Genomic DNA, 18,827 nt, shown 5'->3' on the forward strand with positions numbered 1-18,827 from the left:
GTTAAATTGTTGTGCAACCTGTATTCAATATTGTTTACTTTCAATTCAAGTGCATTTATGTTGGTAAATTTGAAGATTCCATTTACTTCAGTATTCAAGATTGAGTTATTCTGCTTAATGTTAAGTTTCCATTTAGTTTGGAATTCAATATGCATTGGTTTGCTTACTTTTGCAGACCGTTGTTCACTTGCCATCTTATAGGAGCGCCCTCTTGACACTCACCAGCCTTCTGTTTCTCTAAACACGCTGGCACTTCCAAGGCTTCTTCCCAGACACGTCCGGCGTCCCCGCTGCTTCGGGCTCATTAGCAGCTCCTGCTGCTCGTTCTGCGTGATGGAGGCTTTCAGACCTGTGGCGAATACACAGCCCACTTGTTTCAGGTCCCACAAGTCCTCTGGGATGATTGCCAGTGTCCTGTCTCTTTCTCCGGTCCCACCATGGCTGCCTCCTCACAAGGGTCTCTTGTTGGTCTTCCCCATACACATCTCCCTGTTGCACTCTTCCCTGCTTGACTGGGGTCTCTTTATACACCAGCAGCCCTTTGACAGGCTGCAGGTGTGGATGCTTGCTTAGTCCTGCCTGACCATAATTAAAAAGGGACATGCCTGACCCTCACAGGTCTCTGCAGGCATCTTCCTCGTCCCAGTACTAAAGTGGTGAGTGAGATAGCTTATAACAGCCCATAAAGGTTGTGGGAGGGTTAGGTTGGTCGTCAATAGGGAAAGGGGGATACCATGTCTCACCCGAGGGCACCGCACTCCCAATCTTCAAGGACCCTCCAACCAGGTGATCCTCCCTCTTTTCTCCACCCCCAGGGTCAGGATCCAAGAGCAATGGCCTTTCCCTGGCCACCTGCGCAAAGACTCAAGGGGAGTAGGAGTGAGAATACCCTCAGGTTTCTCACATTACCCCTGGAAATGTTCTTACGACTGGATTTTCTTCCCATGTATTCCTCATCTTTGAAATACTCGGACATTCTGCTTGCAGCTCAGAAACCTTTCACAGCAGTGTGTGTCCCTCTACAGCCTCTTTTCGTCTGGAGTATGATGTTGGCATCAGTATAAATGGCAAGCAACGCACCAGTTGCCTCAGTTCATGTTTTACTTCTCACCAGCACAGCAGTCTTGAAGATGACAAAGGCGTGAGCATTAACAGAGAGGAAGGTGTAAATCACGGAAGTTTTCTCCTAATAGAGGGGTAGGATGGGATGGGCGATGAGGAATAAGTGGGAGCAACATCCAGTTAAAAGAAAATTAGCAAGGGTGACTCATTTGTTCTTCGAATGGATAGTGTCTTCCCACGTATTCCTCATCTTTGATGGACTTGCATAGCAGTATCTTGTAGGAGGGGGAAAAGGGAGAATGTATTTCAGATTCACGCTGCGTAATGCAGCCTTACCAAATCTGGTTTCCTGGCCCAATGGGGAACACGAGCAATAATGCTTTTTGAAGGTAAGCAACGAAGTCCAGGTGGCGCCATTGCAAATATCCTGTACCGGCACCCCTCTCTGAAAGTGGCTACTCCTCTAGATGAATGTGCCATTAGACCTTCAGGAATTTCTTTTCCAGCTAGATTATAGTACTCAGAAATGCACAGGATAATCCAATGAGACAGTGTTTGTTTTGTAACCACCTGTCCCATTCTATGGCCCCAATAGCCAACAAAACGTTTATCATCCTATCTCAATTTGGAGAGCCTATTAATGTAAAAACATAACGCTCTCTTAGGGTCCAGTCTGTGAAGTCTTTCCTGCTCTTTAGATGGACGAGGAGGTGGGTAGAGAGCAGTCAAAACAATTGTTTGCGCCAAATGGAATTCTGACGGCACCTTAGGTAAAAACAGGGGGTGGACCCTCAAAACTACCCTGTCTTTATAAAAAAAATTGTAAATGGTGGCTTAGATGACAAAGCTTGAAGCTAGTGAAGCTAGTGAGCCCTGCAAGCAGAGGTAATTGCTATCAAAAACACTGTTTTTAAGGAAAGCATCCTAAGTGGAGAGGAATGCAAAGGCTCAAAAGCAGCACGCATTATGAAGCTCAAGACAAGGCTAAAACCCCACACCGGCACAATAAAGGGAACCGGTGGGAAGATATTAATCAACCCTTTTAAAAATGGAATGACACTAGGGACCTTGAAGTAGGAACCCTGTTCAGGCGAACGCTTAAAATGGACAGAGCAGCCAGATAGCCCTTGGCTCTAGAAACCTAATAGAAACCTATAGCCCCTGATGGGTTAGATGTAGAAGGAAAAACAACACAGATGGTGTGTCACAAGTGAATGGGTCAATTCCTTTATCTCTACAGCAGCTGCAAAACTTGTTCCAGCTGTATAGAGATTTTGTTGCTGGCAGTTGAAGGTCTTAATTTCTGGGTGAAGAATGCACCCACCCCCCCTCCCCTTGCGAGAGCAGCTCGTCTCTTTGGGGAAGACAAATTGGAGGTCAGATGGACATCTCCAGAAGTTCTGGGTACCAAGTTCTCCTGGCCCAATCTGGAGCAACCAGGATCATGGAATTGCTGAACTTCCTCAACCTCCTGAGAACATGTGGAATGACGGGGACTGGTGGAAACACAAAGGAGTGGAAACTCCCAATCCACCACAAACACATCTACCAGAGATCCTCTCTGACTAGAACAAGTTGCATTTTCTGTTGACACTGGATGCAACCAGATCCACTTGACTGGTTCCCCAAAGTGTGAAGATCTCTTGAAAGACTTCCTGAGCTAGCTTTGACTCGTGGGAGACTGTGCTCTGCCTGCTCAGAGTGTCTGCTGCATGTTTTCCTCCCCGTTTAGGTGAACAGCCGATAGGGAGATTCCTTCTTGCAGTGCCCAGAATCAGAGCTGCATTGCTTCTCTGCACAGTGGTAGTGACCCTGCACCACCTCTCTCGTTGAGGTATGCATGGCCACCATATTGTCCGTCATTATCAGAACATTCTTTCCCCGTACAGAGTGCAGAAAGGCCATCATCGCTAGTCCGATTGCCCTCAGTTCCAAAAGGTTAATCTGTAGTTTAGACTCCGATGGAGACCAGCAACGCTGATCGTCATATGATTGGTATGTCCCGCCAATCTGTGAGGGAGGCGTCTAACTACTGTTAACTCGGGCCATGTTTGTCAAAATGGTTCCCTTTTCAACACGTTCTCCTCGCAGGCCCACCACGGGAGATCCTGCATGTCCTTGCTCTGAATCTGAAGTAGATCTGTCATTGGAATCTGAGGGCCCATTGAAGGGCTCTCATCCTCAGATGGGCTTCTGGCACTAGAAAAATTCAGGATGCCATGAGGTTCAGTAACTTCAGAAAATAGAAAGCTGGAAGACGTTGGGCATTCTGAAATTTGCTTACCATCTGCGAAATGTGGAGAGCTCTTACCTCAGGTGGCAAAGCTTTCCCTGAGGAAGAGTCCAGGTCTACGCCAATAAATAGAGTCCAGGTCTACTCCAATAAATTGTAGCTTTTGGGAAGGTGTCATGTGGGACTTCTTGAAGTTGAGGGAGAAGCCCAGTTTGTGGGAGAGTGGCAGGTGCCGTCTAGATGTTCCAGAGCTTGTTCGGGTGAGCGGGCTCTGATCAGCCAATCGTCCAAGTAGGGGTAGATGTGAATCCCGCGCCTTCTCAGATTCGCTGCCACGACTGCCATCAACTTGATGAAAACCTCAAGCGGAGCTCAGCCCGAAAAGGCAGTACTCGAAACTGATAGTGAGAACTGCCAATGGCGAATCTCGGGTACTTCCTGTGGTTGTGATGTATTTGCACATGGAAATAAGCATCCTGAAGATTCAATGACACCATCCAATCCTGGAGCTGAAGGGCCTGGAGGATCTGCGAAAGAGTGACCATCTTGAACAACTTCTTCCCCAGGAACTTGTTCAAGCATCGCAAGTCCAAGATCGGTTGCAAAACTCTGTCCTTTTTCGGGATCAGAAAGTACAGAGTACCAGCCTTGACTCCTTCCTGCTGCAGGTATCGGTTTGATAGCATCTTTCTTCAACGGGGTTAGTACCTCCTGTAAGAGGAGCAGGTGTGGTTCTTTTAAGAATTGGCCTCTTCCCAGACAATCTGGAGGTCTTTTTTAGAAAGGATAGGCAGTATCCATGGGCAACTGTTTGCAGAGACCAGGCTTCGGAAAGTAATACTTCACCACTCTTCCAGCTGGTGGGGTAACCTGCACCCTGCCACAGTCATGTGGTTTAAGGTCTTCAAATGGATTTGGAGCTGTGGAGGTTGTGGATGGCAAAGAAGCAGAGGTTATGGCATCACCTCTGCGCCTCCACGTCCTTATGAGCCATGAGGCTGTCTCCTCTGTTCCCTCTGAGAAAATTGGCCTCTCGCCCTTCCAACAGAAGAATAGAAACGTAATGAACGACCCCTCTAAATTTGAGAGGAAGAAGAGGAAAATCGGCTTTGTTGTGGCTGCTGGATTGCATGTTCCATATATTTAGAGTTTTAGAATGGTTAAATTTGATGACTAATATGCATATTTGCACATGTGGCATTTTGCATAGTACTTGAAAATCATTCTTTGCATTTTAAAATGAATATATGTTTTTCTGTATATATTCTACATGCTTTAGACATTGGAAGTACATTGAAGAGTGACTTGTAGAAGTACTCCAATGTCGTTTATAAAGATGTATAGTTAAAGAATATGAAGTTTTGAGGGGCGTGGCCTGGAGCGGCAGCGATGCGGCAGCTCCTCTAATGGCCTCCGTGCGGGGCCTGCAGCTTTTTCCCGAATTCGCCGGTTCATGCTGTTCACCGAGGCGCAGATGCCTGCATATTGTGGCGGAGTAAATCGGGCTCAGGTGGTGGCAGATTGAGCCCTCGGCGTGTGCTGGAGCTCCCGGGAGGTGGCTGATAAGTTTGGTGGCCGCCGCGTGCTACCAAGATGGTGGTTGGGCCGCGCTGTGGTGACCCTTCAGTGACGGTCCTGGTGCCGGGGTACAGCCGGGTGCCCCCGGGCCTTGGGACCCCTCCTCCTCGCGGCCTTCCCCGGCGCCTCTCATCGGGTGGCCGAGGTCTCGCCTGGGACCCCTTTGGTGCTTGCGGAGAGAGGCAGCCATGGCCCGCTTTGGAGGGCGGCACCTCCCCCCACTGCAGAAGTCTCCCTGTTGGCCGCCAGCGCTGCAGGGCTCACTGAGGTTGCTGTTGGGCTCGGGGTGCCAGGCGGAGCAGCCCCCTGAACACCTGCATCAGCTCTTTGCTCAGCTCACCAGGCCCCCGGGCCGAAGATTACGTGGCTGTTGCCGCTGGGATCCTGTTCGCCAGTGAGGGTCCCCACCCGTAGTTCTCCCAGCGAGGACCCTGCTTGTGCTGGCAGCCTGGGGGCACCCGCTTTGGCCTCTGGCTTCTCTGGCCTGCCAGCATTCTTCCTGGGTCCCCTTTGGAGGGGGGGGCCCACGTGAGACACTTTGTGCTGCACTTCTGCCTCCATAATCCCCCTACTCATGCCTCCCCCCGCAGTGCTTGACACGGGTGGGGGCACCAACATAACTATTTGCCTCTGGAGGGGGCAGCGGCCCTCCTGGAGCTCGGCCCCCGGCCTCACCAAGTGGGAGAAGCAACATTGTTTGGGCCTCAGCTTGCTGCCACTGGATGTGCCCTCCATTGAGAACTGCTACCATCTGGGCCGCATCTTGCCGCCAACATCTTATCCTCGTGGGCCTTGGCTGGACGACGCCTGGACCCTGGCCCTCTTGGACATAAGGTGGTCTTCAAACTAACCTCCAGCCTGCTACTTGCATTCCGCAGAGGTATCCTGAGGGCCCCCCCTCCCTTTGCTCTCTCTGTCCCTCTTCCTTACCGGGTGAAGTCCTAAAGCATCATAGATTTCACAGGGCTCCTAGGATCTCACTCACTCCTTGGATGCCTCCCAGACGCATCTCAAAACCTCTGTGTCTTGCTGTGGGAGCCCATGGCCCGGCGGCTCTGCCCTCTGTCTGCCCCGGTGGACCGTCACTGTTTCTGAGGATATGGCCAAGCACCTCAAACCTCCCAAGACCGCCGACATTTCCACCATGCTCCTCTCAGCAGATAGAGGAAAGAAATCGGACCCTCTGAAACTTACGCCTCAAAAAATACCAGAGGACAGAGGGAACCTCACAACTAAAGAAGACCTCCAAGCCTTCATGTCTGATATTAAGTCAGAATTCAGATCTTGCATGTCGGAGCCCACTTCAAAATTGGAACAGACGGACCAGAGGGTTTCGGATGTCGAGCACAGGTTGGAGGAGACCGCGGACCTAGTCGAGGAGCATTCTACTACCCTCGTGGTGGTGCATCGCTCAATTCAGGCCTTGATGGACAAAACAGAGATACTCAAATTCAAACAAGAGGACCTCGAAAATATAGTCTGCCGTAATAACCCGCGGATCGGGGTGTGCTCCCTTCCTCAGTTCCTGATAAGGATTTAGCTGAGTATGTGGGTGACTTCTTTCAGTCGCGGTTGCCGCACTTGGACAAGTCTCAGCTCCAACTAGATCGCACCCACAGACTGCGTCCGCGACGAGGGATGGATCCGGACTCTTCCCACCCAACCCCCCCCCCCCCGGATGTGATCATGAGAGTCCATTTCTATACCACCAAGGAAGCCATTTCAGCAATAGGTCTGTCTTGCAACAAACTAACGTTCCAAGGCTCCCCGCTCCAAATCTTTCAGGACATCTCTCTCCTGATGCTGCAGAAGCGTAGGGCCCTTCGACCGCTCACGCCTTTTCTCCGAAACCACCAAATCCGCTACCGATGCCCATTTCCAACGGCTATGCAGTTTTCGCATAATGGAACCTCCAGAATGATTAGCCACCTCGACGACATAACAGCATTCCTACGCCCTGGCGCTCCCGGAGGCGCAAAGACTCTCTCCCCTGACCGCACAGAGAGCAAACCTGACAGATATCCCCCCAAACTGAGGCGAGCTTCTTGGTCAAGAGTGCAAAGAAATCGCAAAATTAAATAATGATCGGGATCATCCCTGAGGAACATACAGCATTGGAACACAAATTACCGAACACAGCTGCGGGCTCCGTGCGGCCCATGCCCGACTCCAAGGTGCATGTCACCGTATTTCCCTTGGAGTGAAATCCAACACTTTTGGTTGGCTATAGCCCTGTTGGCTGAGGGGAGTTCTGATGAGATGAAGTCGGTCCCCCAAGTTCAGGTTCTGGTTTCCCGTTGGAGGTCAATGTTGGAAGAAACTGCCCCCCCCCCCCGGTTGGAGGCTAGATAAAAAAAAAAAACAGCCACAGGATGATCCTGTTAAGAACGCACCTCTGGACAATGGCCGATTCTGGCTCCCCCCCAACCTCCACCCCTAGGACCTACGACTACTCCAGAGGTTCCGCCCCCGCATCAGAAACAAAAATGTGTTACCTTAAACGTTAGAAGCCTAAATTGCCCCCCGTAAAGGAAATCCACCCTTCAACGGTTATGGGAAGCCTCAGTGGGCTTTTTGCAAGCGACTCACCTGATCCCAGCGGACTTTTCCCGCTTTCGCAGTAGACTTTTTCCCTTGCAACTACTGGCTTCTAACAGCACTAAGAAGGGGGGCATGGCAATCCTCTTTGCAAAGGATCTCAGACCGCAAATCCTGGAATCATTGCACTGCCCGGAGGGCCGCTTCATCGCAGTCAAATGCCTTATCTTCGGCCAACACTACTCGCTCATCTCAGTTTACGCCCCTAATGACAACCAGGAGGGGTTCTACCGAGACTTAGAAGAGGCTCTCCTCCCATTCATCGAGGGGCAAGTCATTATTGGAGTCGTCTTCTCCTCTTTCGAACCCTAGATCTCGTGGACACTTGGAGGTTAATCTACCCAGATGAGAAAGACTTTATATTCTACTCGTACGTGCTTCGAAACTTTCTCCCGGATCGATCTGCTGCTGGCACCCCCCCCCCAGATCCTGGCCTTTACAGACGAAGTCACCATTGGGCCCAGGGTCTTCTCTGATCAGGCTCCAGTCTCGCTGACTCTGCGAGCACATGACCCGATCCTCCTCCCATCGCCGATGGAACTTGTATGACCCCATCTTAAAACGACATGGCGGTAAGGGACTCCATTGCTAGGTCGATTAAAAACATCTTCACGGAAAACCGGAACGAGGACACGTCCCCAGCTAACACCTGGGACGCCATGAATGCTGTGGTGAGAGGGGAACGGATTGCTCAAGGTGCAGCTTTTCACAAACGTAGACGTGTAGCCCGCACGGCCCTAGAGAATGAGATCCTTGAAGCTGAGGCCACCCATAAGCGGAAGGGTTGGTCCCCGAAATCCTATCAAGCTTTACAGGCGGCAAGAAAGAGGCTGGAGGCACATTATGCCAAGGCCACGGCACACTTGTTAAACAAAACTGAACAGTGGTATTACGCCAAAAGCAACAAAGCAAATAAATTGTTGGTGGACAAGCTCGCCAAGGCCAAGAAAAGAAACACCATTTTGGGCATCCGCGACCCTCATGGCACGGTCCGATTCGCAGAGCAGGACAAGCTACGACTGGCTGTTGCCCACTTTTCAGAGATAATGCCAGCATCTCCAAGAGATCAAACAGAACAATGGGACTACCTGCAGGGTGCTGCTCTTCCTCACCTCAAGGCTACGGCAAGGGAAAGTCTTGAGGGTCCCATCTCAGGTGAGGAAGTCGACGCAGCCATTAAGGGCCTTAAACCCAGAGCACTGGGCCAAGATGGGTATTCCACTCGATTTTATAAAATCTTCCGCCCCCAGCTAGTGGCCCCCTTGACACTCCTCTAACTCCTTTGCCACCACAGGAATCATCACCCCCTCCATGCAGGAGTCAATTACGGTCCTTATTCTTAAGCCCGGAAAAGATCCCAGGGACAACACTCGTATAGGCCCATCTCATTGCTAAACCTCGATACCAATATATACTCTAAGATCCTGGCAAATCGATTGGCACTCGTCCTCCCCGATATCATAGACCCGGACCAGACAGGTTTCATAATTCATAGGTCAACGAGACAACATTCGCAGAGCCCTGAATTTAACAGATGTCCTAACCAGGAATCGCAACAACTCGCTCTACTGGCCCTAGATTAAACTAAAGCCTTTGATAGAGTGGACAGGACTTTCCTGCACCTCTCCCTCGAAGCTTTCCAGTTTGGCCCAACATTCCAAAAGCTGGTCCTAGCTAATTACCAGTCCCCTAAGACTCTCGTGAGAGTCAATAGCCTTCTATCTGATCCGATCCCTCTCACGTGTGGCACTAGACAAGGGTGCTCCCTATGCCCCTGCTGTTTGACCTAGCCATGGAGCCCTTTGCCCAACGCATTCGCCTTAATCCTCGGAAAAAAGGCCCACAAGTAGGTCCCTCCCAGCACAAGATTGCCCTTTATGCTGATGATGTGCTATTGACCATCACTGACATCTCGGCTTTCATGGAGATGGCCCTGGCCGAAATTCAGAGGTTTGGGAGAGTAGCGGGTTTTGCCATCAACTTCGAGAAATTGATGGCCCTAGGGGTGCGACTAGGTCCAGGGGAAAGAATCCCTAGAGAAGCAATGCCCAATACAATAGAGTGTCAAAACGATCCCTTACCTCGGTGTGCAGATTCCAGCCCCTCCAGCAGACTTTCCCCCCCTCTTCGAAGAGCTGGAAAAAGACCTCCTCCCACGGTTCCTCTACGCCTGCTCCTCTTTGCCCATTTCGATCCCTCTCCCCCTTCTGCTGCGTCTTCAAAAGGAAGATGATTAGCTTTATCTGGAGGGGCAAGAAGCCGTGAATTCCCCAGAGAACCATGATGGGCAGTCCCAAACTGGGTTGACTAGGGGTCCCCGACCTCCGTAGATATCAGATAGCAGCACAACTAGCCCACATTCAGGCATGGGGGGGGGGATTACCTCGGGTGCCCAAAGTGGGGGGAGATTGAACAATCCTGTCTCCCTCTTCGCTTTCTCCCATACGCCCCCCCCTTCACTGCGCCGAAACTGGCCGAATATTCTGGCCTCCACTAAACACTTGGTGAAGGCCTGGACTGGGCTCTGAAAAATAGGGCCATCCCGGGGGGCCTGGGCCCATCCTCTCCAATCTTTCACAGCTCGGCCTTTTCGCCAGGCTCCTGCCCTTCGAACTGGGCGGCGGGAGGCCTCGAATCCCTAGGGCAACTCTTTGATGAGGGCCGCCCACACTCCTTTGAACAATGCAAGGTGAATTTCCGGTTAGCGGAAACAGACAGGTTCACCTATTCGCAACTGCAGCATTGGTGCTCCCATCCCCTGACGCAAATGGCAGCAACTTGAGCTCCCAATCCACTGGAACTCACCGCGAATGACCTGCCAGCCTGGGGGAAGATTTCCACTCTCTATAATTTACTGCAAGATGACCCCACTCGTCGCCAAGGCCTCTTACATGTCATAATGGGAGGCAGACCTAGGGCACCTCCATAGAGGATCAGACCTGGGAAGATATCTGGTCGAGAACCAGTGCGTCCTCCCCCTGCATCACCAACTGGGAGTGTGCCCACAAGCTGCTCCTACAATGGTACTACACCCCACTCTGCTTACACCACTTTCATCAGGCTTTGGACCCCCAATGTTGGCGTCGCTGCGGACTCCCAGGGTCCTATTTCCACATGTGGTGGACTTGTCCAAAAGGTTAGAGAATTTTGGTCCCAATGCCTCAGCACAATAAAAGACATTACTCAAGTGGCAATCCCTTTAGCTCCTGAAAATATCCTTCTAAGGGCCCCAGCCCCAGGCTCTTACCTGAGAACGGGCAGGAGGTCAGCCCTCATAACCCAACTTTTGCTGGTGGCATAAATTACTGTAGCCCGTACTTGGAAGTCTGCAGAAGGCCCCCTGATGACACTCTGGTGGGTGAAATCTGTATTCACTGCCGGGGTGGATTCCGATTTCCTCCAATTTTCCAGGACTCTATTCTTGACTGCTGCATGGAAAAGGAGTATGGGATCTGTTGGCGGCCCCTTATCCAGAATGTTGGTTAAATCATCCTGCTCAAACTCCACAGCAGCTCTACCCCAGCTAAGATAATCTATGACCATTGACATCACAGATCTGTATGATGCATCAGCATGCCCAGATCCCTGAGGTGTACCAAACTCCATCTCAGGAGAGGTGACTAGCCCACTAGCATTTCTAAGTGTGTCAACCAGGTCCCTCATCTTAGAGCCCTCTGAGATGAGCTTTTCTGGGACCTCAGAAGTGCCATAATCCAGGCCAAACACAAAAACAGGGCTTTCCGCCTCTTCCTCCTCCTCCTCCTCCTCCTCCTCCTCCTCCTCCTCATAGATGAAGCTCATAAACTTAAGGAAATCTTTCTTTGTCTGTGGTTTAAAAACCTTTGACGAGCTGAAGAGCATGTCAAAGGTTTTGACAACGTCGACATCAAGAGACTTCAACACCTTAGAAGAGACAGACTGGAGTGAAGACGGAGTCTTTACTTGAGGTGCCGAGTCCACAAGTGGCGCTCGAGGGACCTCGACCTGGAACGCTTTGCATGTTTGCTGCGTTTCTTGAATCAGTGAGGAGAAACTTCTCTCGAGCTCTTGTCTTTGGACGATTTTACCTTTGATGCAGTGTTCAAAGCGGATTTGGGGAAGGACTATCCAGGGCGAGTTTCCCCTTCCTCTCTTTTAAGGCCTTCACTGTGACCAATTGACATGAGCCGCAATAATCGACTTTGTGGCACCGTTCCCAAACACGAAAAACATAGTCAGTGCAGATCAATTATGGACATCTTGGAGCCGCAATCGGTACATTTTTGAAACCCATTTTCGGTATAGACGTGGACATTGAGTAAATCGAAGCGTGTAAGCAAGAATGAACGCTGAGTGAACCATTTCGAGCAAGCTGTGCGGAAAAACAGAACTGAGGCAACAGATGTGGTGTATGCCATTTATACTGATGCTGACGTCATACTTGAGATGGACAGATGCCATTGAGGGACACGAAGTCGGCGACGATGCGCAGCGCTCCCTTCTGTGAAAAGTTTCCAAGCTGCAAGCAGGATATCAAAGACGAGTAATACGTGGGAGGACACTATCCATTTGAAATAGCCACCTGTGACTAAGACTACTGGATGAGAACCTATCACTTTGCCAAGCCCTGCTGCATTGGCCTTGGAGAACCCTTACCTCAAACACCCTAAGAAGAGGATTCTGGTACCACGTAAACCTGCAATCTGAACACACATTTATTTATTTTTTTACAACGCCCCTAATACCATAGCTGAGTTTGGATTCTAAGCGCGGAACCGGGATTCAACCCTCTGTTGCTCTGTATGGTCTTGTTTCCAAGACCAGCGTGTTGCCACTGTGCTATCTTCCGTTCACGATCAGGAGCTTGCATTGGACAGTGGTGGAAGGTCAGGATGAGGCAAACCCCAAAATGTGTATGTTTTCTTTGGCCCGAGTCGTCATTTTGGAGTTCATGTTCTATTAGTTTCTTAGGAACTATTTTGGTGAGACCTTTTCTTTGCCCCCCCTGTTTGAGTTTCCTCACCTCAGGGCTGACTTGAATTTGTCATCTGGGTGTGGGATAAAAATTACTTTGAGGACACAGACTCCTCTGAACTCAAGCCTACTTTTCGTTAGCCTTCCCACACATTTTAGTTATAGTCTTACCCAGCACCCTCCCTTACCCAAAACCACATTATTCTTTGTCTAATTAAAAAGCTTGGGTGATCCCTAAAATTTTGTCTTGTGTTGTGTACAAAACACCACAATTGTTAAGAACTGGAAAATAGGTTTAGTACAAATTACTTGTCAACAGAACCTGCTTTGTTGGGCACCTATGGTAAATACACGCATACCCTTTTTTTTATGATGAATCAAACATTACCCATAAGCCATCAATCAAATTGCATGGGATAGAATCAATAAAACAATCATATCTGTATTACAATAACAATTCTTCATTATCAGTACAACCACCATCATTGGTGTAGGGATTTCACAAAAAGATCAATAAGTTACAGCATCTTTTCACCCCCGATTAACTCTGTTTCGGTCCATTGGGAGCTAAATGTCACCATGCTCCCTGATTAGGGGGACCTTCATCAGGATGGACTTAATGAGGATACAATAAATGTTGCCCGATTGCCACAGTCTCCGTTATTATTCTGTTGCCAAAAGACCCAATATTCAATCCCTTGTTTGCACCTTCTTATAAATGGCTATAAAATGGCAACATTTTATAGAAAAACATTTTTGGAATCAATATGTGGTTGCCATCGACTTGTAGACATCCGTGTGTAGGAACCGCGCATGTTCAAGGAGCCGTGGATTAAACTGGCAGTGCACCCAAAGCAAGCTGTTGATTGAACTAGCCACGTGCTGTTCCAGGAATCAAACGATGCGCAATTGTGTTGTGTCCATACTCAAAGCCTGTGACAAGGTACAGATATGTGATTGTACAAGATGGTGGGCTATTCAGGAGGGAGGCAGCCACCACATTTCATACCAATTTATAGTTGCTAGCATTATGACCTAATGTAATAAAGCAAACAAAGTCTATGAAAGGGACTATGCCAGTGAAAAAATAATGGTAACCGTATGCTTGAGGTACTCACTCCTAAAATAAATGTACACGCACCCGCACTAACTTGGCTCTGGCAGAATTCCATCTTAAAACATTATTTCCTTGACTCAGAGGCTCCCGTAGGCACACTGTTTGGCAAAATCAGTGAATCAGCAGCTTGGGGAGTACCACATTTGTGAGTACATCCTAAGCCTGCTCTTCAAAATATACAGGCATTGCTCGAATTATCTTTTGCACAATGACAAGTCTGCAGAGCAATAGTATTACTTAGTAGAGAACCTTACTTACCTTCAGTTAGTGTAGTTTTGATGAATAATGGCTTTCCTCTGCAGATTCTTCACAACCCACCTCTAAGCCCCTCATTTAGCTCACTACGTTCCTGTTCACTCTGTGGCATCAAGTATCTAGGAGGAACAGAAGATGCACGTGTGCGGATGCCACAAATATCCTGCTGTCATTGAGGCCAGTGCCTCCCAACAGCAACATGAGACAGAGGAACATGTTTCAGAGACTAGCCAATTATATCACACAGGAGGGGAAATCTGCAAAGACAAGGTATGCAATATAGGCTGAGCTTCAACCACACCGGAAGTCTCCAGGCACCTGCATTAGTTCTGCTCCTTCTGCTTACCTGTCCCAAGTTGCATTCTCCTCCGTTGCACCCTCTTTCTGGTCTTCAATGGACTGATTTTGTGGCTCCTGTAGGCGCTATGAATGAGGAGAGAAGTCACGTTTAACAGAAACACATTAATATTTCATAATTTGTTGACTCCTAGTTCCTAAACAGTTCCATACTGTAGGCAGCAGGGTCTAGAGATGCAATAGAAGCCATTATCATTAAACATTTACTTGCAAACAGATTACTTAAGGTGTTCACACACTATACTAAAAGAGGAAATTTGTGGTTGGCTAACCAAAGTAAGACTTCTGTAAAAGAAAAACAAACATTAAATAGCTTGAGTCCCATAATAAGGTTTAGCAAGGGAAGAAAACATTTGGAGGGCAACTAATATTCTGAGGTGTCAGATACCTCCATAATCTACAGCCAGGAGCCTGCTTCAAATCAAAATTGTCCTGGTGCGAGGGGGTTGGAGGGGAGAGGTAACTAAGCACTTGACAGGAACACATGGGGGACTGTGCTCATGAATGAGCCTTGTTAAAAGGTTGATTTAGGTAAATTAATCCTCCATGGGACAGGACATTAATTGATGTTACAATAAGCCTACAAGTGATATTTAATGAAATGAAGACAGTCGAAAGTTTGGGGACGCACGTGATAAAGTTGCAGCAAAGGCCCATTTATGTTAAGTAATGTGCGACTAAGTTGAAGTAAAAATTGGAAGGCAAGGTTTGTGGCAACTACGGAGGGAGAGGAACACATTAACAGATATTCTTTACTTTTTTGGTACCATTTATATTTTCTAATATAATGTACTCCGGATTGTTCGTGAAAAGACCAAATACAAGATGTTAAGAAGTACACAGCCCAAAACATTAATGACTGATGATTACTGGTCAGGGAAAGCATCCAATTTCACAACTATGCTGATTTCGCCAGCTTGTGTTGACTTGCAGGAAATCTTAGGGACATCTATATCAGACCCAGGCTTTATATGAAACAAGAGGTCTGCCTGAGGAACAGGTAGCTTATTTTAAATCAATCGAAAAACAAAATTCCTAACACTCTCCTCTGACCATATGAAGCCAAGAAGGAAAATTCACATTCCCATCTCCAAGTTTAAGATTAATACTCAAAATAAGAAAAATCACTAGGAGTTAAACTCAACAATTTTTTTAAAAACATTTTTATTTTTTACTGACATATGACATAAGTACAATACACATGATGTAGGGTGCACATCATTTTTAAGTCCAGGGGGGTACTGATCTTCCAGTGTGTGAAAACATGGGTGTTGGGATTCGAGTGGGCCATTTCTACTTTAATCAGGGTTGGTAGCATTACTTATTCCGGGGATGTGTCGTTCCGTTCGGGTTCCGAGTTAAGTGATTCAATGTCAGAGGAGTCTGGAGTTGGCCTCAGGTAGGTCCGCAGGGGGGCCCATATGTCCTTTGGTCGGCAGGCCACCGTGATATTTCTGACATACGTCTCCTCCAGCTCCTGTACATGTACGAAGTCCTTCAGCCATCCTCGTTGAGTGGGGGGTAATTTAGATTTCCATGCTCTGAGGAAATTTCTTTTGGCGACCATTCCCGCCACCGCAAAGAGTCGCTGTGTTTTGATTGGGATCTTCCCTATGTCTCCCAATAGGTATTTCAGGGGGATGGCTGGGATCTGTAAGCCAATGATATCACTCACTGTTTCGGCTACTTCTGTCCAAAACTGTTTAATCGGGGGCAGTCCCAATACATGTGGAAGGAGTCTGCTGCTAGTGACTGACATTTGGGACATTCAGGCTTCAATGTGGTATTCATTTTTGCTATTTTGCTAGGCGTGATATGTAAGTGATTCAATATCTTAAATTGGATCAGTCTAAAGTTTGCGCATATTGAGACAGATTTGGTATATCGGCAGTATCTTGACCATTGTGTTTCTTCTATGGGGACGCCCAGGTCTTTTTCCCATTTAGCTTTCATTGTGTTTTTACATGGGGTGTGTCGTTGGGTGGCCTGGTATAGTGTGGAGATACCTCCTATGAAGCCTTCTCGTGTCATGATTTCAGTGAGGAATGGGTGTGTGGTGGGCGGGGGGATTACCGGGAAGGAGGTCCACTTTTTTTTTAGATGCAGCCTTCATTCTATGGTATTGCAGTGATGTTGTTAGCCTCGTTCCCACTTTCACTCGAACTATTTCCAGGGATGCAAACTTCCCTTCCGGGTATAGGTCTCCCATTCGCATTTCTTTCCCAGGGTCCAATCTCATCTGTAGGACTGTGTCTAAAGATGGTTCCAGGACCAGATAATGCCACAATGGGGCATGGGACCAGAATGGGTTCTGATACCTTACTCTGTCAAATATTCGGGACTAGGCTCGTACAGTGGAGCTTACCGGGTCAAGTTCTCCCCTATCTATTGTAGTTTTAGCAAATGGCATTGTTCTGAGAAACTCAACACTATTAAATGTATTGCTTCACAGGCCAATTCTATTATCTCAAGTTTTTACTTAATGCTACTGCATCAAATGTGAACATTTTTAATCAGACTCGAATACCCCAAGCTTTAATCAGGGCAAAACTGGACTACGTTATTGTTCTATTTCAAAAGGACAAGAAGGGTCTTCTAAATTTCTCTCAGGTTCTATGACATACAGCAGTCAAGACTGTACCCCACAGCGACCGTCAGGTTCACATCTCGACCTTGTTTAAAAGGGCTATACTGGCTACCAGTTCCAGTCCAAATCACTTTGAAGCCCTTTTAAGGCTCATAAAAGCCTTGTATCGCCCTACACCGCACTCCAAGATAATGTCAAATGGTATAACCCCAAGAGAAACATTTATCCCAGAGACATATGTTTGCTCTCTGTGCCCTGCCATAAATTGAAAAAAGCACTAGGCTGCGCCTTTCAGTTCCAGATAACTACACTCTGAAACTCTCCTCCAGGGAAAGTGTGCAAGAGCAATCCTCTTCTGAGATGTTGTAAGTGCCTAAAATTAAAACTCTTCCAAGAAATACTGTGCTTCCACATGTTTCTTTGGCCTCAGTGATATGATAACCATTGGGTCCTAAGGACCATATCAACCAATCAAAATCAAATCAATCAGAATAAATCTAATCCTATTTAGGGCTGTCAAGAATAGCTCTGACTTTTCAGTGCCACATTAGACACAATGGAGGGACATTATTCAACAATCCATATATCTATAGAACTAAAGGGTTCATTTTTTGGCGACACAATTGTAAAATAGCTGGGCGAGTTGAATTCCCACTGCCAGGATCTGTATACAATGTACAGAAACCCCTCAACGCTCACACTAGGAAACAATACAACCCACTGGGAAAAATGGCCCAGCACACCTCTTGCGAGAAGGTTTAATCTCACAAAAATACAAGTACGTGCCAACAAAGAACTCTGCTGCCACGGAACACTCTGACAAAAACAGCATGAGCAATAGCATTTAAAGATACTGTCACGCCCCTTCGGAGACGCTGGGCTTTGTGGCATCGATGGACCATAGGACGGCGGGTGTCAGCCATTTCTACTACCAAGATGGCCGCCGTAACTGGAGTTGCGAGTCTAGCCTCAGCACACCTTGATCTCCCGGAAGTACTGCCTCCCTACCCGAGGGTGGGTATATCAGTCCCGGAGATCAACACGGCGTTGCGTTGCTACTCCTCATTAACAACGCTACGTAAGTTCGTTCCTAGGTCTTAGAATTTGACTTGCGAAATACTGTCTTCAGCTTCTAAACTTCCTGTTTTCAAATTCTAGTGTCTCTCCAACTACCTCTTTGTTTTCCGAGTTCGCGGTCTCCTCCTCTTCATCAACCAAGTTTGCCATCCGGTCCCATTCCGGACCGTGGTAAGCCTCATCCCAATCCCGTATAACCAATTACCTCCAATCCCGCTTATACTAACATTCACAACTCACTATTATCCTCTTCTTCGCTTAGTAACAGGCACATCACGCACCGGCATTTCAAACACATTGGCAAGACTCTGCACCATCAAAACAGATCTTAGCTCCGCCTCGATTGCTTCTCAGAGGTTTTCGGAAGATTCTGACTACCATCATCTTCCCCCTATCGTTCCGGTTTAAGGGTAATCCACATTCCTCTTACCTTACATTCTATCCCTCTGTTACACTCTGATACTTACCAGTCTCTTTCTTCTTCTCAAAGACGAACGCCCCCCTGACTTCGCCGAAATCCCCGACTGCAACGGAGGACAACACACCGCTACCTTCGGAACAGGGTTTTCTTCCCCAGAGGGTTTCCCTGGGACTTCTTCTTCTACCTGGTTTATCCGGGAGGGGGAAGAGGTACTTGGGAGGCTTTCATTATCTTCTCTCCATTTGGAACAAGAAGAGCTTTCCGCTACCGAAAGGGGGTCTGTCGGAGGAAGAGGTAACGGTGAGTCCTTGGGATAACCTGCCAATTGATTGATTGGATATGCATATAACTTGTCTCATTTATTAATTTATGACAGTTAGCAACGCCCAAAAAATATAAAGTATATCTGAGCAGGTTGTCTCAGGGATTCAGGGTTACTAAGAAACATGGACGCCTCACAACAACAGCAATTAGTCACTGCAGTACAGGCTCTGACAGATGAAGTGCATTCTTTAAAACAAGAGAATGCTTACCTCCGACAACAGGCAGGCAGAGTCCCTAGCTGGTCCGAAGTGCCTCCTGGCCCTAT

The 18,827-nt window shown here is 48.0% G+C and overlaps 1 protein-coding gene across 2 annotated transcripts in view; it reads right to left on the bottom strand.

Annotated features, from left to right (window-relative positions):
* The window catches only part of ICA1L (islet cell autoantigen 1 like), an 804,678-nt gene that overhangs the window by 431,953 nt on the left and 353,898 nt on the right, over positions 1–18,827 (bottom strand). For both annotated transcript variants that reach the window (XM_069615515.1, XM_069615516.1), the window contains exon 8: positions 14,143–14,219. In XM_069615515.1, the coding sequence (XP_069471616.1) occupies positions 14,143–14,219 (77 nt within the window). The remainder of the gene's footprint in view (positions 1–14,142; positions 14,220–18,827) is intronic.

Source organism: Ambystoma mexicanum, chromosome 9, assembly GCF_040938575.1.
Source record: "Ambystoma mexicanum isolate Mex_15411 chromosome 9, UKY_AmexF1_1, whole genome shotgun sequence".
NCBI classification, from domain to species: Eukaryota; Metazoa; Chordata; class Amphibia; order Caudata; family Ambystomatidae; genus Ambystoma; species Ambystoma mexicanum.